General features: G+C 62.6%; 1 protein-coding gene across 1 annotated transcript; it reads right to left on the bottom strand.

Annotated features, from left to right (window-relative positions):
• Positions 1–1,798: 1,798 nt before the first annotated feature.
• Positions 1,799–23,547, bottom strand: CPT1B (carnitine palmitoyltransferase 1B). The gene is made up of 18 exons (XM_061468577.1): positions 23,452–23,547; positions 18,699–18,844; positions 18,055–18,194; positions 17,445–17,616; positions 17,192–17,293; positions 16,697–16,834; positions 16,354–16,431; positions 16,172–16,279; positions 14,535–14,619; positions 14,179–14,374; positions 12,011–12,302; positions 10,587–10,703; positions 9,278–9,442; positions 4,202–4,336; positions 3,657–3,809; positions 2,813–2,926; positions 2,454–2,546; positions 1,799–1,911 (listed from the first exon to the last, which is right to left on the bottom strand). The coding sequence occupies exons 2-18, from the start codon at positions 18,837–18,839 to the stop codon at positions 1,837–1,839; spliced, it is 2,304 nt and encodes a 767-aa protein (XP_061324561.1). The 5' UTR covers positions 18,840–18,844; positions 23,452–23,547; the 3' UTR covers positions 1,799–1,836.
• Between the last annotated feature and the right edge of the window lie 384 nt (positions 23,548–23,931).

A 23,931-nucleotide genomic window follows, 5' to 3' on the forward strand; every position in this document is an offset into this window, starting at 1 on the left:
TGTCACCCAGGGCAGGGTGCAGGTGCAGGTGCAGGATGTCACCCAGGGCAGGGTGCTGGGCGCAGGATGTCACCCAGCGCAGGGTGCAGGTGCAGGTGCAGGTGCAGGTGCAGGTGCAGGTGCAGGATGTCACCCAGTGCAGGGTGCTGGGCGCAGGATGTCACCCAGCGCAGGGTGCTGGGCGCAGGATGTCACCCAGTGCAGGGTGCTGGATGCAGGATGTCACCCAGGGCAGGGTGCTGGATGCAGGATGTCACCCAGCGCAGGGTGCTGGGCGCAGGATGTCACCCAGCGCAGGGTGCAGGTGCAGGTGCAGGATGTCACCCAGGGCAGGGTGCTGGGCGCAGGATGTCACCCAGCGCAGGGTGCAGGTGCAGGTGCAGGATGTCACCCAGCGCAGGGTGCTGGGCGCAGGATGTCACCCAGGGCAGGGTGCTGGATGCAGGATGTCACCCAGCGCAGGGTGCAGGTGCAGGTGCAGGATGTCACCCAGGGCAGGGTGCTGGATGCAGGATGTCACCCAGCGCAGGGTGCAGGTGCAGGTGCAGGTGCAGGTGCAGGTGCAGGATGGGCCCAGCTCTGGGCAGGTCTCCCCAGAGCCGCTCCCGCAGTGACACCCCCAGTCAGGAGCCCCCAGCCCCATGTGAGCAGGGACACGGCCGGGGGCTGAGGAAGGTGGTGGTGAAGGCGGCCCCGTGCTGCTGGGTACAGAGGGGACATCGCTGCAGGGACACCACGGCGACACCTCCCAGCCACCTCCCCCCGGGTCCCTCTGCGCGGGGACATCGCCGGCTCTGGCACCAGCAGCAGGCAGGGGGGCGAAGGGATGTGAAAGGAGGATATGCAGGCGGGGTGAGGGCAGGGAGGGGATGTCGGGTGCAGGCTGCGTGCAGTGCGGGTGCTGTGGGTGCTGGCTGCAGGCTCTGAGCTGTGGGTGCTGGCTGCAGGCTCTGAGCTGCGGGTGCTGGGTGCAGGCTCTGAGCTGCGGGCGCTGGGTGCTGGCTCTGAGCTGCGGGTGCTGGGTGCAGGCTCTGAGCTGCGGGTGCTGGGTGCAGGCTCTGAGCTGCGGGTGCTGGGTGCAGGCTCTGAGCTGTGGGTGCTGGGTGCAGGCTCTGAGCTGCGGGTGCTGAGTGCTGGCTCTGAGCTGCGGGTGCTGAGTGCAGGCTCTGAGCTGCGGGTGCTGGGTGCAGGCTCTGAGCTGCGGGTGCTGGGTGCAGGCTCTGAGCTGCGGGTGCTGGGTGCTGGCTCTGAGCTGCGGGTGCTGGGTGCAGGCTCTGAGCTGCGGGTGCTGGCTGCAGGCTCTGAGCTGCGGGTGCTGGGTGCAGGCTCTGAGCTGCGGGTGCTGGCTGCAGGCTCTGAGCTGCGGGTGCTGGCTGCAGGCTCTGAGCTGCGGGTGCTGAGTGCAGGCTCTGAGCTGCGGGTCCTGTGTTTCTCACACTGCCCCCGGAGGCCCCCAGGACCAGGCGGTGCCGCACTGGGGAGTCCTGAAGCCCTCCCCACACCCCAGCTCCAGCCCAGCCCCAAGGGATGCAGCGGCCGCGGCAGGACGGTGCCAGCGGGGCACTGTGCCCCATTGCACACACCACGTCACAGGCACCAGCACAACATGCATCACCAGTCACCGGCTGCACCCTTCATCTGCAGCCCACGGGATGGTGCCGTGGGACCCCCACGGGGCCACGCTGGGTGCAAGGGATCCATCCACATCACACCAACCTTTATTGGAAGTATGATCAGAGCAGAGACCCCGGGAACCCCCCAGCCCCTCCCCTGGGACAGGGGCTGCCGCAGCCCCCCCCCAGCTCCGTGCCCCTCGCCCGGGGCTTGGCTCCAGCATCACTTGGGCTTGTCAAAGAGCTCCGCGACGTCCAGCATGGCCTGACGGATGTGCCTGCCGAAGCGCTTCGAGTCCTGCGGGCAACACCGTGACCCACGGCCCCCCACAGCCCCCCGGCACCGCAGAGCCATGCACTGGGCTGTGCTGGGAGGATCCTAAAGCTCCTCCAGCTCCAACCCCTGCCACGGGCAGGGACCCCTTCCACTGGAGCAGCTTGCTCCAAGCCCCTGTGTCCAACCTGGCCTTGAGCACTGCCAGGGATGGGGCAGCCACAGCTTCTCTGGGCACCCTGTGCCAGCGCCTCAGCACCCTCACAGGGAAGAGCTTCTGCCTAAGAGCTCAGCTCAGTCTCCCCTCGGGCAGGTTCAAGCCATTCCCCTTGGCCTGTCCCTACATCCCTTGTCCCAAGCCCCTCTCCAGCTTTCCTGCAGCCCCTTCAGGCACTGGAGCTGCTCTCAGGTCTCCCCTTCAGGAGCCTTCTCTTCTCCAGGCTGCCCCAGCCCAGCTCTCTCAGCCTGGCTCCAGAGCAGAGGGAGTTGAGTTGCTCCTCACCAACACCCCAAGCCTCTCCATCCCATCCCCATCCCGTTGCTGCCATTCCCGGCCCCGCTCTCACCGTCTCAGGACTCGAGAACTTGCTGGACACGTGGAAGTTGATCAGGTTTTCCCCAGCTATCATGTAGGAGACACCATAACCGTCATCCGCCACCTGCGGGTGAAGGGGAAGGTGGGACCCACTGCACCATGGGGCTGGGGCACCTGCCTGCAGCACGTCCCTGCCCAGGGCCATGGCGGGTATGGGGCATCAGCTTCCCCCGGGACCCTCCAGCACCCCGCTGGAACCCCAGGATGCCCCCATGACCCCCAGGATCCCCCCATTATCCCCCAGGACCTCCCTAGTCCCCCAGCCCAGGCCCCAAGCACCCACCTGCACCCCCAGGACCCCCCCAATACCCCCTCTTCCCCAGTGCTCACAGGCCCGAAGCCACCACCGGTGGAGACGTGGTCGGGGAACTTGTTGAGGTCGAACATGTTGAGCTGCTGCTGTGGGGTCTGGCTGGTGGAGAGACGCCATGGCTCCGACAGCACCTGCACCGCAGCCAGGGCACCCAGTACAGCCCAGTGTGCACCACAGTGCACCCCAGTGCAGCTCAGTACAGCCCAGAGCAGCCACTGCACCCCACTGACACCCCGACAACGGCAGCTGGGCACACGTGTGCCATGTAGTGTGTGCAGCCCTTGCACACGCATGTGCTGTGACACATCAGGGTGGTGGCTTTCTCCTGCACACCCATGCAGTGTCCTGTGTGCCATGTGTGCCTTCCTGGTGTCCCATGTGCCCTGCATGCTGCTGTGTCCCATGTGCTGTGTGAGCCCATGCCTGTCCCATGTGCTATGTGTGCCATGCCCGTCCCATGTGCTATGTGAGCCCATGCCCATCCCATGTGCTATGTGTGCCATGCCCGTCCCATGTGCTATGTGAGCCCATGCCCGTCCCATGTGCTATGTGTGCCCATGCCCGTCCCATGTGCTATGTGAGCCCATGCCCGTCCCATGTGCTATGTGTGCCATGCCCGTCCCATGTGCTATGTGTGCCATGCCCGTCCCATGTGCTATGTGTGCCATGCCCGTCCCATGTGCTATGTGTGCCATGCCCGTCCCATGTGCTATGTGAGCCCATGCCAGTCCCATGTGCTATGTGTGCCATGCCCGTCCCATGTGCTATGTGTGCCATGCCCGTCCCATGTGCTATGTGTGCCATGCCTGTCCCATGTGCTATGTGTGCCATGCCATGTCCCTTGCCCCGCGTGGCGCTGACCTGGGCAAGGAAGGGCGACTGCAGCCCCAGGTACCGCGACATCAGGTAGAGGCAGAAGAGGTGTCTGTCGATGCCGGCGCCGGTCATGGCCAAGCGGTACATGAGCTGGTGCTTCTCTGCCGCCAACCGGAACAGCCGCTGCCGCTCCGCGCGCTGCGGGGCACCGACACACACCGGGGACACCGCGTCACACGCGGCACAGGCACCAGGGACAGCCCCGGACAGGGAGACCCGGCCCCGGGCGCCTCCGGAGAGACCGGGATGTCCCAAAGGACAGGGACCACCACGAGGGACACGGGTCGTCCTAAGGGATGGGGACGGCTCCAAGGAGTAGGAGATGGGGACCTCCATGAGGGATGGGGACCTCTGAGGGGGGTGAAGCCCAGGGATTTGGATGCCAGTGAGGGATGGAGACGGAGTGGGGGACGTGACCTCCTCCCCCAGAGAGGGGCCCTTTCCGGGACTGTCATTCCCAAGGAGCAGGAGCACCCGCAGGGCACACGGGGCACCCCAGGGGATGCGACGCGAGGGGCCGCGGTGCTCACGCTCTGCGCAGGGTCGGCCATGCTGCGCACGAAGGCCGTGGACTCGGCGGTGCAGGAGCGCACGGTCTCGGTGCGGCCATCGCGGAACAGCCGCGTCATGGACGCCTCGTACGTCAGGCAGAACTGGCCCTTGTCCTGCCCGACCAGCACAGCGCCTCACACCTCATCCCAACACATCCCATCCCACCGCACCTCATCCCAACCCATCCCATCCCAACACACCTCATCCCATCACATCCCATCCCACCGCACCTCATCCCAACCCATCCCATCCCACCGCACCTCATCCCAACCCATCCCATCCCAACACACCTCATCCCAACACATCCCATCCCACCGCACCTCATCCCAACCCTTCCCATCCCACCGCACCTCATCCCAACCCATCCCATCCCAACACACCTCATCCCATCACATCCCATCCCACCGCACCTCATCCCAACCCATCCCATCCCAACACACCTCATCCCATCACATCCCATCCCAACACACCTCATCCCAACCCATCCCATCCCACCGCACCTCATCCCAACCCATCCCATCCCAACACACCTCATCCCATCACATCCCATCCCAACACACCTCATCCCAACCCATCCCATCGCACCTCATCCCAACACATCCCATCCCATCACACCTCATCCCATCACATCCCATCCCACCGCACCTCATCCCAACACATCCCATCCCAACACACCTCATCCCAACACATTCCATCCCACCGCACCTCATCCCAACCCATCCCATCCCAACACACCTCATCCCAACACATCCCATCCCATCGCACCTCATCCCAACACATCCCATCCCATCACACCTCATCCCATCACATCCCATCCCAACACACCTCATCCCAACACATCCCATCCCATCACACCTCATCCCAACACATCTCATCCCAACACACCTCATCCCAACACATCCCATCCCATCACACCTCATCCCATCACATCCCATCCCAACACACCTCATCCCAACCCATCCCATCCCAACACACCTCATCCCATCACATCCCATCCTATCACACCTCATCCCAACCCATCCCATCCCAACACACCTCATCCCAACCCATCCCATCCCATTGCACCTCATCCCATCACATCCCATCCCACCGGACCTCATCCCAACCCATCCCATCCCAACACACCTCATCCCATCACATCCCATCCCATCACACCTCATCCCAACCCATCCCACCCCACCGGACCTCATCCCAACCCATCCCATCCCAACACACCTCATCCCATCACATCCCATCCCATCACACCTCATCCCAACACATCCCATCCCATCACACCTCATCCCAACCCATCCCATCCCAACACACCTCATCCCAACACATCCCATCCCATTGCACCTCATCCCAACACATCCCATCCCATCGCACCTCATCCCAACACATCCCATCCCATCACACCTCATCCCAACACATCCCATCCCAACACACCTCATCCCAACACATCCCATAACATCACACCTCATCCCAACACATCCCATCCCAACACACCTCATCCCATCACATCCCATCCCATCACACCTCATCCCAACACATCCCATCCCATCGCACCTCATCCCAACACATCCCATAACATCACACCTCATCCCAACACATCCCATCCCATCACACCTCATCCCAACACATCCCATCCCACCGCACCTCATCCCAACCCATCCCATCCCAACACACCTCATCCCATCACATCCCATCCCAACACATCCCATCCCATCACACCTCATCCCAACACATCCCATCCCAACACACCTCATCCCAACACATCCCATCCCAACACACCTCATCCCAACACATCCCATCCCATCACAACTCATCCCAACACATCCCATGCCATCACACCTCATCCCAACACATCCCATCCCACCGCACCTCATCCCAACACATCCCATCCCAACACACCTCATCCCAACACATTCCATCCCACCGCACCTCATCCCAACCCATCCCATCCCAACACACCTCATCCCAACACATCCCATCCCATCGCACCTCATCCCAACACATCCCATCCCATCACACCTCATCCCATCACATCCCATCCCAACACACCTCATCCCAACACATCCCATCCCATCACACCTCATCCCAACACATCTCATCCCAACACACCTCATCCCAACACATCCCATCCCATCACACCTCATCCCATCACATCCCATCCCAACACACCTCATCCCAACCCATCCCATCCCAACACACCTCATCCCATCACATCCCATCCTATCACACCTCATCCCAACCCATCCCATCCCAACACACCTCATCCCATCCCATCCCATCGCACCTCATCCCATCACATCCCATCCCACCGGACCTCATCCCAACCCATCCCATCCCAACACACCTCATCCCATCACATCCCATCCCATCACACCTCATCCCAACCCATCCCATCCCACCGGACCTCATCCCAACCCATCCCATCCCAACACACCTCATACCATCACATCCCATCCCATCACACCTCATCCCAACACATCCCATCCCATCACACCTCATCCCAACCCATCCCATCCCAACACACCTCATCCCAACACATCCCATCCCATCGCACCTCATCCCAACACATCCCATCCCATCGCACCTCATCCCAACACATCCCATCCCATCACACCTCATCCCAACACATCCCATCCCAACACACCTCATCCCAACACATCCCATAACATCACACCTCATCCCAACACATCCCATCCCAACACACCTCATCCCATCACATCCCATCCCATCACACCTCATCCCAACACATCCCATCCCATCGCACCTCATCCCAACACATCCCATCCCATCACACCTCATCCCAACACATCCCATCCCACCGCACCTCATCCCAACCCATCCCATCCCAACACACCTCATCCCATCACATCCCATCCCAACACATCCCATCCCATCACACCTCATCCCAACACATCCCATCCCAACACACCTCATCCCAACACATCCCATCCCAACACACCTCATCCCAACACATCCCATCCCATCACAACTCATCCCAACACATCCCATGCCATCACACCTCATCCCAACACATCCCATCCCAACACATCCCGTCCCATCACACCTCACCCATCCCAACACATCCCATCCCATCACACCTCATCCCAACACATCCCATCCCAACACACCTCATCCCAACACATCCCATCCCAACACACCTCATCCCAACACATCCCATCCCATCACAACTCATCCCAACACATCCCATGCCATCACACCTCATCCCAACACATCCCATCCCAACACATCCCGTCCCATCACACCTCACCCATCCCAACACATCCCATCCCATCACACCTCATCCCAACACATCCCATCCCAACACACCTCATCCCAACACATCCCATAACATCACACCTCATCCCAACACATCCCATCCCAACACACCTCATCCCATCACATCCCATCCCATCACACCTCATCCCAACACATCCCATCCCAACACATCCCATCCCATCGCACCTCATCCCAACACATCCCATCCCATCACACCTCATCCCAACACATCCCATCCCACCGCACCTCATCCCAACCCATCCCATCCCAACACACCTCATCCCATCACATCCCATCACACCCCATCCCAACACATCCCATCCCATCACACCTCATCCCAACACATCCCATCCCAACACACCTCATCCCAACACATCCCATCCCAACACACCTCATCCCAACACATCCCATCCCATCACAACTCATCCCAACACATCCCATGCCATCACACCTCATCCCAACACATCCCATCCCAACACATCCCGTCCCATCACACCTCACCCATCCCAACACATCCCATCCCATCACACCTCATCCCAACACATCCCATCCCAACACACCTCATCCCAACACATCCCATCCCAACACACCTCATCCCAACACATCCCATCCCATCACAACTCATCCCAACACATCCCATGCCATCACACCTCATCCCAACACATCCCATCCCAACACATCCCGTCCCATCACACCTCACCCATCCCAACACATCCCATCCCATCACACCTCATCCCAACACATCCCATCCCAACACACCTCATCCCAACACATCCCATAACATCACACCTCATCCCAACACATCCCATCCCAACACACCTCATCCCATCACATCCCATCCCATCACACCTCATCCCAACACATCCCATCCCAACACATCCCATCCCATCGCACCTCATCCCAACACATCCCATCCCATCACACCTCATCCCAACACATCCCATCCCACCGCACCTCATCCCAACCCATCCCATCCCAACACACCTCATCCCATCACATCCCATCACACCCCATCCCAACACATCCCATCCCATCACACCTCATCCCAACACATCCCATCCCAACACACCTCATCCCAACACATCCCATCCCAACACACCTCATCCCAACACATCCCATCCCATCACAACTCATCCCAACACATCCCATGCCATCACACCTCATCCCAACACATCCCATCCCAACACATCCCGTCCCATCACACCTCACCCATCCCAACACATCCCATCCCATCACACCTCATCCCATCGCACCTCATCCCAACACATCCCATCCCATCACAACTCATCCCAACACATCCCATGCCATCACACCTCACCCCAACACATCCCGTCCCATCACACCTCACCCATCCCAACACATCCCATCCCATCACACCTCATCCCAACACATCCCATCCCATCACACCTCATCCCAACACATCCCATCCCATCACACCTCATCCCAACACATCCCATCCCATCACACCTCATCCCAACACATCCCATCCCATCCCATCCCACCCATGCTACCTCATTCCATCCCATCACACGTCAACTCAACACATCATATCCCACCTCATCCCATCCCACCACACCATATCCCGTCACATCCACCCCCATCCCATCACATCCCAACACATCCCACCTCATCCCATTGCATCCCACCTCCTTCCAACACAACCCATCCCACCCCATCCCATCACATCTTATCCCATCTCCATCCCACCACATCCCAGCCCCAACCCATCCCAATCCCCTTCCCATTCCCACCACACCCCATTCCTGCCGCCTTCCCCTGCTCCTCACGCGGAAGTGGGCGAGCTGGAGGCTGATCTGGATAAAGGCATCGGGGCTGGTCCGGCACCGCTTGATGAGCCCCTTCCCAAAGTCCGAGAAATGGAACACGTGGAAGTCCACGTCCTCAGCCAGCGTCCGTGCCAGCAGGTACGAGCGCTCAATGGCTGCACAGCACTGCGGGGACACAGGACACAGCATCCATAGGGACACAGCATCCATAGGGACACAGCATCCATAGGGACACAGGACACAGCATCCATAGGGACACAGCATCCATAGGGACACAGGACACAGCATCCATAGGGACACAGGACACAGCATCCATAGGGACACAGGACATAGCATCCATAGGGACACAGGACACAGCATCCATAGGGACACAGGACACAGCATCCATAGGGACACAGGACATAGCATCCATAGGGACACAGCATCCATAGGGACACAGGACACAGCATCCATAGGGACACAGGACACAGCATCCATAGGAACACAGCATCCATAGGGACACAGCATCCATAGAGACACAGGACACAGCATCCATAGGGACACAGGACACAGCATCCATAGGGACACAGGACATAGCATCCATAGGGACACAGCATCCATAGGGACACAGGACACAGCATCCATAGGGACACAGCATCCATAGGGACACAGGACACAGCATCCATAGGGACACAGGACATAGCATCCATAGGGACACAGCATCCATAGGGACACAGGACACAGCATCCATAGGGGCACAGCATCCATAGGGACACAGGACACAGCATCCATAGGGACACAGGACATAGCATCCATAGGGACACAGCATCCATAGGGACACAGGACACAGCATCCATAGGGACACAGCATCCATAGGGACACAGGACACAGCATCCATAGGGACACAGGACATAGCATCCATAGGGACACAGCATCCATAGGGACACAGGACACAGCATCCATAGGGACACAGCATCCATAGGGACACAGGACACAGCATCCATAGGGACACAGGACATAGCATCCATAGGGACACAGCATCCATAGGGACACAGGACACAGCATCCATAGGGACACAGCATCCATAGGGACACAGGACACAGCATCCATAGGGACACAGCATCCATAGGGACACAGGACACAGCATCCATAGGGACACAGCATCCATAGGGACACAGGACACGTGGGGGACACAGAACTTGCCCCACATCACCCACCCTGGGCACCGCCATGCGCTGGGACACCAGAGGGACAATGGCATCTCATGTGCTGGTGCCGAGGGGCAGAGACCACCCCGTGATGTGGGGCAAGGGCTGGGGTTCAGACCCACCTCCTCTGGGATGTCCCACTGCAGGCGCTGCGGGGGGGGCAGCATGGGGTTGGGCTCCCCCTTGCAGTGCCCATCCTCCGTGTAGCCCAGCTCAAACCGGTCTGTGCCCAGCATGAACTGGGGGGGGAGAGATGTGGGTGTGGGGCAACGGCCCCCAAGAGCCCCCAAAACCCTCCAGACCCCCTACCCCTGATCCTCCCCCAGCACTGCCCCATCCCCTCCAATCCAACCCCCACTGCCCCAGTGTGAGCCCCCCACGTCCTCCCAGCCCCACACATCCCCCCCCAGGAGAGGGGTCCCTGGCTAGGGGTACCCAGCTGGGGGTGTCCAATGTAGGTTCCCCCCCCGGAGGGACTCAATTTATGGTACACTATAAAAGGTCCCAACTGGGAGTGCCCAATGTGGGTCTCTAACCCTGGGGTGCACCAAGGGCTCCCCACCTGGATGTGCTCAATTGGGGGTGTCCAATGGGGGTCCCCAACTGGATGTGCTCAACTGGGGGTGCCCAATGGGGGTCCCCACCTGGATGTGCTCAATTAGGGGCGTCCAATGGGGGTCCCCAACTGGATGTGCTCAATTAGGGGTGTCCAATGGGGGTCCCCAACTGGATGTGCTCAATTGGGGGCGTCCAATGGGGGTCCCCAACTGGATGTGCTCAATTAGGGGTGTCCAATGGGGGTCCCCAACTGGATGTGCTCAATTGGGGGTGTCCAATGGGGGTCCCCACCTGGATGTGCTCAATTGGGGGTGTCCAATGGGGGTCCCCACCTGGATGTGCTCAATTGGGGGTGTCCAATGGGGGTCCCCAACTGGATGTGCTCAATTGTGGGTGCCCAATGGGGGTCCCCAACTGGATGTGCTCAATTGTGGGTGCCCAATGGGGGTCCCCAACTGGATGTGCTCAATTGTGGGTGCCCAATGGGGGTCCCCAACTGGATGTGCTCAACTGGGGGTGCCCAATGGGGGTCCCCAACTGGATGTGCTCAACTGGGGGTGCACCAAGGGCTCCCCACCTGGATGTGCTCAATTAGGGGTGTCCAATGGGGGTCCCCAACTGGATGTGCTCAATTGTGGGTGCCCAATGGGGGTCCCCAACTGGATGTGCTCAATTGGGGGTGTCCAATGGGGGTCCCCAACTGGATGTGCTCAACTGGGGGTGCCCAATGGGGGTCCCCAACTGGATGTGCTCAATTGGGGGTGTCCAATGGGGGTCCCCAACTGGATGTGTTCAATTGGGGGTGCACCAAGGGCTCCCCACCTGGATGTGCTCAACTGGGGGTGCCCAATGGGGGTCCCAAGCTCTGGGATACCCAAGGAAGGTGTCCAATGGGATTCCCTAGGGGGTGCCCATGAGCCACCCCACCCATCCCTGGGCTCCCAAAGGGGTGCCCGTGGGCTGCCCATCCCCAGGGTGCTGCCGGTACCTCCCAGAGGTGGCCGATGACGGGCGCGTCGGCCCAGGAGTGCTCGGCGTTGGCGCCCAGCTTCCCGTTGCTGTAGACCACGAGGGTGAAGGACTTGTCGAACCAGCGGTCGCAGCAGCGCCCGTGCAGCAGGGACTTGGCGTAGGCGTCCATGCAGCCCTCGCGCCGCGGCGCCGCGCCCTGCGCCTCCTCGTCCAGCGCCACGAAGAACGCGGCGCGCTCGATGGCATCCAGCGAGGCCTTGTTGGGGCCGCGGCTGAAGAACCGCGCGCGCGCCTCGGCCCACGCCACCCTGCGGCACAGGCGCCACGCTGGGACCCACGGGGAGAGCCGCACCCCACTGAGACCCAGAGAGACCCCGTGTCCCACGCCTCGACCCACAGCGAGCCCCCGAGATCCCCTACTGACCCACAGCGAGTCCCCGAGGTCCCCTACTGACCCACAGCGAGTCCCCGAGGTCCCCTACTGACCCACAGCGAGTCCCCGAGGTCCCCGACTGACCCACAGCGAGTCCCTGAGGTCCCCGACTGACCCACAGCGAGTCCCCGAGGTCCCCTACTGACCCACAGCGAGTCCCCGAGGTCCCCGACTGACCCACAGCGAGTCCCCGAGGTCCCCGACTGACCCACAGCGAGTCCCCGAGGTCCCCGACTGACCCACAGCGAGTCCCTGAGGTCCCCGACTGACCCACAGCGAGTCCCCGAGGTCCCCTACTGACCCACAGCGAGTCCCCGAGGTCCCCTACTGACCCACAGCGAGTCCCCGAGGTCCCCGACTGACCCACAGCGAGTCCCCGAGGTCCCCGACTGACCCACAGCGAGTCCCCGAGGTCCCCTACTGACCCACAGCGAGTCCCCGAGGTCCCCTACTGACCCACAGCGAGTCCCCGAGGTCCCCGACTGACCCACAGCGAGTCCCCGAGGTCCCCGACTGACCCACAGCGAGTCCCCGAGGTCCCCTACTGACCCACAGCGAGTCCCCGAGGTCCCCTACTGACCCACAGCGAGTCCCCGAGGTCCCCGACTGACCCACAGCGAGTCCCCAAGATCCCCTACTGACCCACAGCGAGTCCCCATCCATGGGACTCCCCGGGGCCCCATCCCACAGAACCTGCTCCATCCCCTGTGCCTGCTGCTTGGCAGCCCACGCACAGCACCCGCAGCACACCCCACTGCCCTGTAGGCCCCACAAGCACTGCATGCACAGCACCCACAGCAGCACCCACAGCATGCACAGCAAAGCACAGCACCCCCTGCACGTAAAGCTCCGGCAGCACCCACAGCAACGCAGCACAGTGTGCATGCATGCATGGTGTGCACCATGTGCACAGCACCCACAGCACTTACGGCAACGCAGCACAGTGTGCATGCATGCATGGTGTGCACCATGTGCACAGCACCCACAGCACTTACAGCAACGCAGCACAGTGTGCATGCATGCATGGTGTGCACCATGTGCACAGCACCCACAGCAGCACCCACAGCATGCGCCACATGCACAGCACCCACTGCATGCACGGTATCCACAGCACCTGCCGTACACCCTACAGCCCCATGGTCCCCATTGCTACTGCCCACCTCTCCCCTGTCGTGAGTGCCGCCAGCCCCATAGCCCCACACCTCTCCCCCGCGGTGAGTGCCGCCAGCCCCATAGCCCCACATGCCAGCCCCACACCTCTCCCCCGCGGTGAGCGCTGCCAGCCCCATAGCCCCACATGCCGGCCCCACACCTCTCCCCGCGGTGAGCGCCGCCAGCCCCATGGCCCCACATCCCAGCCCCACACCTCTCCCCCGCGGTGAGCGCCGCCAGCCCCATGGCCCCACATCCCAGCCCCACACCTCTCCCCTGTCGTGAGTGCCGCCAGCCCCATAGCCCCACATCCCAGCCCCACACCTCTCCCCCGCGGTGAGCGCCGCCAGCCCCATGGCCCCACATGCCAGCCCCACACCTCTCCCCCGCGGTGAGCGCTGCCAGCCCCATAGCCCCACATCCCAGCCCCACACCTCTCCCCTGTCGTGAGTGCCGCCAGCCCCATAGCCCCACATGCCAGCCCCACACCTCTCCCCCGCGGTGAGCGCTGCCAGCCCCATAGCCCCACATCCCAGCCCCACACCTCTCCCCCGCGGTGAGTGCCGCCAGCCCCATAGCCCCACACCCCAGCCCCACACCTCTCCCCCGCGGTGAGCGCCGCCAGCCGCTCCTCGCCCGGCTGCGGTCCCGAGGGATCATCCAGGATGCGCTGGAACTGGAGCTGGAGATCACAGGGCGGCAGGAGCTGCGCCCCCTGGTACAGCCAGAGCCGGTAAAAGCGCCCGCGGTGGAACACGGCCACGTGCCGGCTGTCCCCGAGGTGCACGAGCTGGTCTGCGGCAGGGACACGGACACGGGCATGGGATCCGGGACACCGGGATATGGGGACACGGGAGTCACAGGCACCCCAGTGGCAGGAACACGCTGACATGTCCTGCGGGCCTTGGGGTCCCCCCTCTGCCCCCACAGTCCCCATGTCCCACGTCCCCCATACCGGTCTCCTTGCCCGGGATGCGGGTGGTGTTGAACATTCGCTCCGACTGGGAGGAGCACATGGGGACGATGCCCAGCGCCATCAGCTGTGGGGCAGCGGTGAGGGGGGCTGTGAACTGCACCCCAACAACCCAGACCCACAGATCCCCCTGCACTCCAACCTGCATCCCCCAACCCAGACCCACAGATCCCCCTGCACTCCAACCTGCATCCCCCAACCCAGACCCACAGATCCCCCTGCACTCCAACCTGCATCCCCCAACCCAGACCCACAGATCCCCCTGCACTCCAACCTGCATCCCCCAACCCAGACCCACAGATCCCCCTGCACTCCAACCTGCATCCCCCAACCCAGACCCACAGATCCCCCTGCACTCCAACCTGCACCCCAACAACCCAGACCCACAGATCCCCCTGCACTCCAACCTGCATCCCCCAACCCAGACCCACAGATCCCCCTGCACTCCAACCTGCACCCCAACAACCCAGACCCACAGATCCCCCTGCACTCCAACCTGCATCCCCCAACCCAGACCCACAGATCCCCCTGCACTCCAACCTGCACCCCAACAACCCAGACCCACAGATCCCCCTGCACTCCAACCTGCATCCCCCAACCCAGACCCACAGATCCCCCTGCACTCCAACCTGCATCCCCCAACCCAGACCCACAGATCCCCCTGCACTCCAACCTGCATCCCCCAACCCAGACCCACAGATCCCCCTGCACTCCAACCTGCATCCCCCAACCCAGACCCACAGATCCCCCTGCACTCCAACCTGCATCCCCCAACCCAGACCCACAGATCCCCCTGCACTCCAACCTGCACCCCAACAACCCAGACCCACAGATCCCCCTGCACTCCAACCTGCATCCCCCAACCCAGACCCACAGATCCCCCTGCACTCCAACCTGCACCCCAACAACCCAGACCCACAGATCCCCCTGCACTCCAACCTGCATCCCCCAACCCAGACCCACAGATCCCCCTGCACTCCAACCTGCACCCCAACAACCCAGACCCACAGATCCCCCTGCACTCCAACCTGCATCCCCCAACCCAGACCCACAGATCCCCCTGCACTCCAACCTGCATCCCCCAACCCAGACCCACAGATCCCCCTGCACTCCAACCTGCATCCCCCAACCCAGACCCACAGATCCCCCTGCACTCCAACCTGCACCCCAACAACCCAGACCCACAGATCCCCCTGCACTCCAACCTGCATCCCCCAACCCAGACCCACAGATCCCCCTGCACTCCAACCTGCATCCCCCAACCCAGACCCACAGATCCCCCTGCACTCCAACCTGCATCCCCCAACCCAGACCCACAGATCCCCCTGCACTCCAACCTGCATCCCCCAACCCAGACCCACAGATCCCCCTGCACTCCAACCTGCATCCCCCAACCCAGACCCACAGATCCCCCTGCACTCCAACCTGCACCCCAACAACCCAGACCCACAGATCCCCCTGCACTCCAACCTGCACCCCAACAACCCAGACCCACAGATCCCCCTGCACTCCAACCTGCACCCCAACAACCCAGACCCACAGACACCCCTGCACCCCCTAATCCAGCCCCTCAAACACCCCCAGGACCCCTGTCAGCCCCACAGAGCCCCCCTGCTCACGGGGGGCAGCTCGCCGCGGTCCAGCTTGCGGCGGTACAGGATCATGGCGTGAACCGCATTCCCGGCGCGCGCAGCCTGGATGTGGCTGGGGGTCACGTACAGGAAATCCTGCAGAACGACACTCCATGAGGATGAGGGGGAGTTGGGGGGGGCACACGGCACTGGAACCCCCAGACCCCTACCATGGCGTAGTAGTTGCTGTTGACCATGATGGGGCTGCGGCCGCGCAGGTAGATGTACTCCTCCCACCAGTCACTGACCTGCGGGGATGGGGATGAGGTGGGAGGGGATGGGGATGGAGATGGGATCGGGATGAAGTTGGAGATGGGGGACAGGACCCCTCGGGAGGCCCCAAATCCCCCTTCCCATGATGAGGGATGAGCAGCAGGACTTTGGGCTTGAGCCGGGGACATCATCCATGGTGCTGGATGGGGGAACCATCACCACGTGTCCATGTGGCCATCTGGGGGGACACGTGGCGAGGGTCCCCCCCACATCTGTCACCTGGGGCTGCTGATGACTCACATAGTTGGTTGTCCACCAGGACTTGAGGATCAGGTACTTCTGCAGCCGCGGCGCGATCGTCTCCTTGAACTCCTTGGCCAGCGTCTCCATCTTGTTGTACTTCTCATTGTCCATCAGTGGCCGCACCGACTCCAGGTACTGCAGAATTGGGCTCGGGTGACCCCAAACACATCCCATCCCATGCCATCCACCCATCTCCATCCATTCCATCCTATCCCCAACTTATTCCATCCCATGCCATCATAGACCCACCATCCCACCACAGACCCCCCAACCCATCATAGAGCCTCCATCCCCATCCCATGATAGACTCCCCCATCCCATCCTATCCCACCATCAACCCCGATCCCATCCACTCCCATCCACCCCATCCCATCCCCATCTCATTCCATCCCATGTCATCACAGACCCAGCATCCCACTACAGACCCCTCATCCCATCCCACCTTGCCATGGAGCCCCATCCCATCCCATCCCATCCCATCCCACCCCTCACACGGGTGATGGTGGCCTGCACAGAGGGCACAGGCAGTTTGGGCAGGGAGGTCTGGAAGCTGTAGAGCAGCGGCTTGCGGAAGGACAGCACCTTCATCATCACCTGTGGGGACACGGAGCCAGGGAAGGAACATGGAGTGGCCATGAGGCACCCGACACGTCCCATCCCGTCACATCTCCACCCCTCCCCGTGCCCTCCCCACCCCACCCCGTCCATGTCCCACCCGTTCCCACGCCTGCCCGCAGGCACTGACCATCCAGACGCGGGTGCGGCGGCTGAGGCGGCCGTGGGGCTCGAACATCCACCCATGGTAGGTGAGGAGCAGGCGCAGGGCGCGGCGGAACAGCAGCACCGTGCCCAGCCACACGCCGGTGCCGAACAGCGCCGCGCTCAGCGCCTCGCGCCCACCGGGGCTCAGGAACCGGCTGCAGGGACATGGCACATGGGGGACCCCTCCGTGGGGCTGAGCCGGGAAGGGGGACCCTGGGAGCACCCATGTGGGGTGGAGCTGCAGGGGGGATACGGGAGGTGGGATGCGTGGGGCTGGTCCCAGGGCAATGCCACAGCCCCTGTGACCACGCAGGGCGCTGGGGACATGCAGGTGGGTCCATCGTGCCCGTGGGCTGGGACATGGGGGTGGGCCCCACCATGGGCTGCAGCACTGCGACATGGGGGCGGAGGGCTCCTCCCATGTCTCTCGACGTCCCCTCTGTCCCCCTATGTCCTTGTGTGCCCATATCCCCCCTTGTCCCCTGCTATCCTCCCATGTCCTCATGGCCCTCCCTGTTCCCCCTCTGTCACCCCATGTCCTCGTGTCTCCGTATCTCCCCATGTCCCCCCGTGTCCCCGTGCCCCAGTGTCACCTCTGGGGCAGGTAGTGCTGGATGCGGGTGATGAGTCCCCGGGAAGGGTCGACCTGGCAGTAGACGGAGCCAGCAGTGGCCATGACCACAAGCACCCAGCTGGACGGGGAGGCCGGGTACACCCCACTCAGGAACGTGTTCTGTGGGCACAGGGCAGCAGTGACCGGGGTGACAGTGGGGGTGACAATGGGGGTGACAATGGGAGTGATGATAGGGATGATGGGGATGGGGTGATGGTAGGGATGATGGGGATGGGGTGATGGTAGGGATGATGGGGATGGGGTGATGATAGGGATGATGGGGATGGGGTGATGGTAGGGATGATGGGGATGGGGTGATGCTAGGGATGGGGTGATGATAGGGATGATGGGGATGGGGTGATGGTAGGGATGATGGGGATGGGGTGATGCTAGGGATGGGGTGATGGTAGGGATGATGGGGATGGGGTGATGGTAGGGATGATGGGGATGGGGTGATGATAGGGATGATGGGGATGGGGTGATGGTAGGGATGATGGGGATGGGGTGATGATAGGGATGATGGGGATGGGGTGTCGGTATCGGAGTGATGGGGCGTCAGGACGCTGGGGTGTCGGGGTGACGGGGTGTTGAGGTGACAGGGTATCGGGGTGTCAGGGTGCGCACCTTGGCCTGCACGAGGCGCTTCTTCCACGCGTGCGCGGCGGCGAGGCAGAGCTGCCGCACGGCCTCGCGGCTCAGCCGCAGGTCAAGGCCCTCGGGTGTGACCGTGAACTGGAACGCGACGGCCTGGTGGGCCTCCGCCATGGCACCTGCGGCAGGAGCACGTCACGGGGGCACGGGGACACACGCGTGGGGACATGCACATGGGGACACACGCGTGGGGACACACACGTGGGGACACGCACATGGGGACACGCGCGTGGGGACATGCACATGGGGACACACGTGTGGGGACACACACGTGGGGACACGCACATGGGGACACACACGTGGGGACACGCACATGGACCTGCACACATGGGCCCGCACACGTGGGACCACACACACGGACCTGCACACATGGACCCACACACATGGACCCACACACGTGGATCCGCACACACGGACCCACACACACGGACCCGCACACATGGATGGACCCGCACACGTGGGACCACACACATGGACCCACACACACGGACCCACACACATGGACCCACACACATGGACCCACACACATGGACCCGCACACATGGACCCGCACACGTGGATCCACACACACGAACCCACACACATGGACCCACACACGTGGATCCACACACATGGACCCACACACATGGGGACACACACATGGACCCACACACATGGACCCACACACATGGACACGCACACGTGGATCCACACACATGGACCCGCACACATGGACACGCACACATGGACCCGCACACGTGGATACACACACACGAACCCACACACATGGACCCACACACACGGGGACGCACACATGGACCCGCACACGTGGATCCACACACACGGACCCACACACATGGGGACGCACACATGGACCCACACACGTGGACCCGCACACCGCCCACCCCACACATCCCAGCCCCATGGGCACAGCCTCACTTGGGGACTGCTCTGATGCTCCCTCCCCACACATCCCAACCCTGGATATCCCACCCCATAGGCACAGCCCCATGGGCCCAGCCCCACCTATGGACATCCCGGGGGGTCCCACCCCACACACGCCAGCCCCAGACATCCCCACCCAACACACACCGCAGCCCTACGGGCACAGCCCCACTCTCCCCCACCCCACAGCACAGGCCCAGCCCCACGAGCCCAGCCCCACACAGGGACACCCCCAGCTGCCCCCACCACAGGCCCCACACGCACACACCCCCAGGCACAGGCCTGGCCCCACACGGGGACACCCCCAGGTCCCCCCCGGCACAGGCCCCGCTTGGCTCCGGTGCCGCGGTCACGCGCCCTTGGCTGAGCGCCCACTGAGGGAAGGGTCAGAGACGGCAGCGGCTGCGGCAGTGGCACATACACATGGGAGAGAGGGACACAGGGACACACGGGGACACAGGGACGGACATGGGGACACACAGAGGGACATGGGGACATGGGGACGGACATGGGGACATAGGGACACACAGAGGGACATAGGGACAGACATGGGGACATAGGGACACACACAGGGACATAGGGACAGACATGGGGACATAGGGACACACAGAGGGACATAGGGATGGGCATAGGGACACACACAGGGACACACGGGGACACACAGGGACATGGGGACATAGGGACGGACATGGGGACATAGGGACACACACGGGGACATAGGGACAGACATGGGGACATAGGGACACACGGGGACGGACATGGGGACACACGGGGACATGGGGACATAGGGACGGACATGGGGACATAGGGACACATGGGGACGGACATGGGGACACACGGGGACATGGGGACATAGGGACACACACAGGGACATAGGGACAGACATGGGGACATAGGGACACACAGAGGGACATAGGGATGGGCATAGGGACACACACAGGGACACACGGGGACACACGGGGACATGGGGACATAGGGACGGACATGGGGACATAGGGACACACACGGGGACATAGGGACAGACATGGGGACATAGGGACACACACAGGGACATAGGGAGAGACATGGGGACATAGGGACACACGGGGACGGACATGGGGACACACGGGGACATGGGGACATAGGGACGGACATGGGGACATAGGGACACATGGGGACGGACATGGGGACACACGGGGACATGGGGACATAGGGACACACACAGGGACATAGGGACAGACATGGGGACATAGGGACACACAGAGGGACATAGGGATGGGCATAGGGACACACACAGGGACATAGGGACAGACATGGGGACACACAGAGGGACATAGGGATGGACATAGGGACACACACAGGGACATAGGGACACACATAGGGACACACGCAGGGACACGCACACCAACTCACACAGGGGCACACAGACACACATGGGTTCACTGGCACAGGGACACACAGACACACAGACACACAGACACACATGCACACGCACGCACACACACAGACACACACACAGAGACACACACACAGACAGACAGACACACACACACACACACAGACACACACACAGACAGACAGACACACACACACGCACACACACAGACACACACACAGACAGACAGACAGACACACACACACACACACACCCCCCACACACCCTTCACTCGCAGGGAGCTGCCGGGGCCCTGCCCACAGCCAAGGACAAGGCAGCACCAGCCCCAGTGCCAGCAGCCTCACAGGACACAGCACATGGCACACACTGCGCCCTGCACCGGGACATGGCACACTGCACACTGCACACTGCACACAGCACATGGCACACGCTGTCCCCTGCACCGGGACATGGCACACTGCACACTGCACACTGCACAAGGCACATGGCACACGCTGTCCCCTGCACCGGGACATGGCACACTGCACACTGCACAAGGCACACTGCACACAGCACATGGCACACGCTGTCCCCTGCACCGGGACATGGCACACTGCACACTGCACAAGGCACAGTGCATACAGCACATGGCACACACTGTCCCCTGCACCGGGACATGGCACACTGCACACTGCACAAGGCACATGGCACACGCTGTCCCCTGCACCGGGACATGGCACACTGCACACTGCACAAGGCACATGGCACACGCTGTCCCCTGCACCGGGACATGGCACACTGCACACTGCACAAGGCACATGGCACACGCTGTCCCCTGCACCGGGACATGGCACACTGCACACTGCACAAGGCACATGGCACACGCTGTCCCCTGCACCAGGACATGGCACACTGCACACTGCATACAGCATGGGGCACATGGCACACGCTGTCCCCTGCACCGGGACATGGCACACTGCACAGTGCATACAGCACATGGCACACACTGTCCCCTGCACCGGGACATGGCACACTGCACAGTGCATACAGCACATGGCACACACTGTCCCCTGCACCGGGACATGGCACACTGCACAGTGCATACAGCACATGGCACACACTGTCCCCTGCACCGGGACATGGCACACTGCACAGTGCATACAGCACATGGCACACACTGCGCCCTGCACCGGGACATGGCACACTGCACACTGCACAAGGCACATGGCTCACGCTGTCCCCTGCACCGGGACATGGCACACTGCACACTGCACAAGGCACATGGCTCACGCTGTCCCCTGCACCAGGACACGGTACACTGCACACTGCACACCCTGTCCCCTGCAGAGGACCACGGAGCCAGGGGGCCACTTCACTGCATGGTTACACTGCACCACGCTGCTTACACTGCACGGACTGCACTGAGCAGCTACAGCACACTGCACTGAAGCACACTGCACGGCTGCACAGGCACGCTGCACTGCATGGCGTGCATTACACTGCACTGAACTACCAACCATAAACTGGTAACCATTGCTGCTCTGCACCTCACCGTGTTACACTGCACTGCACCGCACCACATCACCCTGCCCTCAAGTGCAGCGCTCTGCACCTCACCGTGTTACACTGCACTGCACCGCACTGCACCACATCACCCTGCCCTCAAGTGCAGCGCACTGCGCCACACTGCCCCTGGCTACACTGCACAGTTCAGCACCGCAACCAGCTGCATGCACTCATCCCGCACTGCACGGCACTGCACAGGATGGCACTGCAGGGCCTGGCATGGGGCAGCACCGCAACCTGCTGCATGCACTCATCCCGCACTGCCCGGCACTGCAGGGCCTGACACGAGGCAGCACCACAACCTGCTGCATGCACTCATCCCGCACTGCACAGGATGGCACTGCAGGGCCTGGCACGGGGCAGCACCGCAACCTGCTGCATGCACTCATCCCGCACTGCAAGGCACTGCAGGGCCTGACACGGGGCAGCACTGCAACCTGCTGCATGCACTCATCCCGCACTGCACGGCACTGCACAGGATGGCACTGCAGGGCCTGGCACAGGGCATGGCACCGCAAGCAGCTGCATGCACTCATCCCGCACTGCACAGGGTGGCACTGCAGGGCCTGGCACGGGGCACAGGGTGACCCTGCACCGCGGAGCTACCGAGCCCCCCCCCAGCCCCCCCAAGGTCACCGGCGCCGGTCGCTGCCCCGCTGGACCCCGCGGCCACCCGGGGCCATGGGCGCGGGCCGGGGGGCTCGGGGGGCGCTGTGGGGGGCTCGGGGGGGCTCCGTGGTGCCCCCGGGGAGCGCGGGCCGGGCCGGGCCCGGGGGTTCTCGCTGCGCTCCCCCCGCACACGTCGGGTTCGACCCCCACCCCCCCGGGCCGTGTCCGTGTCCCCCCCCCCCCCCCCGGCTCAGCCCCCCCCGTGCCCGGTACCTGCTGCGGGGCGCGGGCGCGCGACACCCCGGGCTGGCGGGTCCCGGGTAACCGGACACCGGCGGGGCGGGACCGGGCGGCACCGCCCCGGGGAGCGGGCACGGGGGGACCCGCACGGACCGGGGGGGATCCGCAGCGACCGGTCAGGAACCGACGGGCAGGACAGGGGCACCAGCGACACCGGATACCCCTTGGAGGAGACCCGCATCGGGGGGGACGCGGGACGGACCCACACCCTGCGGAGACCGAGACCCCAGGACAGAGCCACGTACACTGGGGGGAGCGGGGAACCGCATTTCCCGGCAGGAACCGGCATCCCAAAGATGCAGAACCCCCGGGGGAAACCCACACTTCCCGGGGGAACCCACACCCTGGAAAAGGGACCAACACAGCGGAGCAGGAGCAGCATCCCGAGAGGGACCTGCATCCCCGAGCAGGGACCCGCCTGCTGCCCCCCTCAGCCATGCTGGGTACATGCAC

Source organism: Pezoporus flaviventris, unplaced genomic scaffold, assembly GCF_033815535.1.
Source record: "Pezoporus flaviventris isolate CSIRO_AGI_PZ_B2104156 unplaced genomic scaffold, CSIRO_AGI_Pfla_v1 ptg000049l, whole genome shotgun sequence".
In the NCBI taxonomy this organism is placed as follows: domain Eukaryota; kingdom Metazoa; phylum Chordata; class Aves; order Psittaciformes; family Psittacidae; genus Pezoporus; species Pezoporus flaviventris.

Coding starts and splice junctions, on each gene's coding strand:
- CPT1B (XM_061468577.1), bottom strand. CDS start 18,839: ATGGCGGAGGCCCACCAGGCCGTCGCGTTCCAGTTCACGGTCACACCC. Junction 16,835..17,191: donor TGCAGGCCACCATCACCCGT/GTGAGGGGTGGG, acceptor CCAATTCTGCAG/TACCTGGAGTCGGTGCGGCC. Junction 9,443..10,586: donor AGTGGGACATCCCAGAGGAG/GTGGGTCTGAAC, acceptor GTGTCCCCGCAG/TGCTGTGCAGCCATTGAGCG.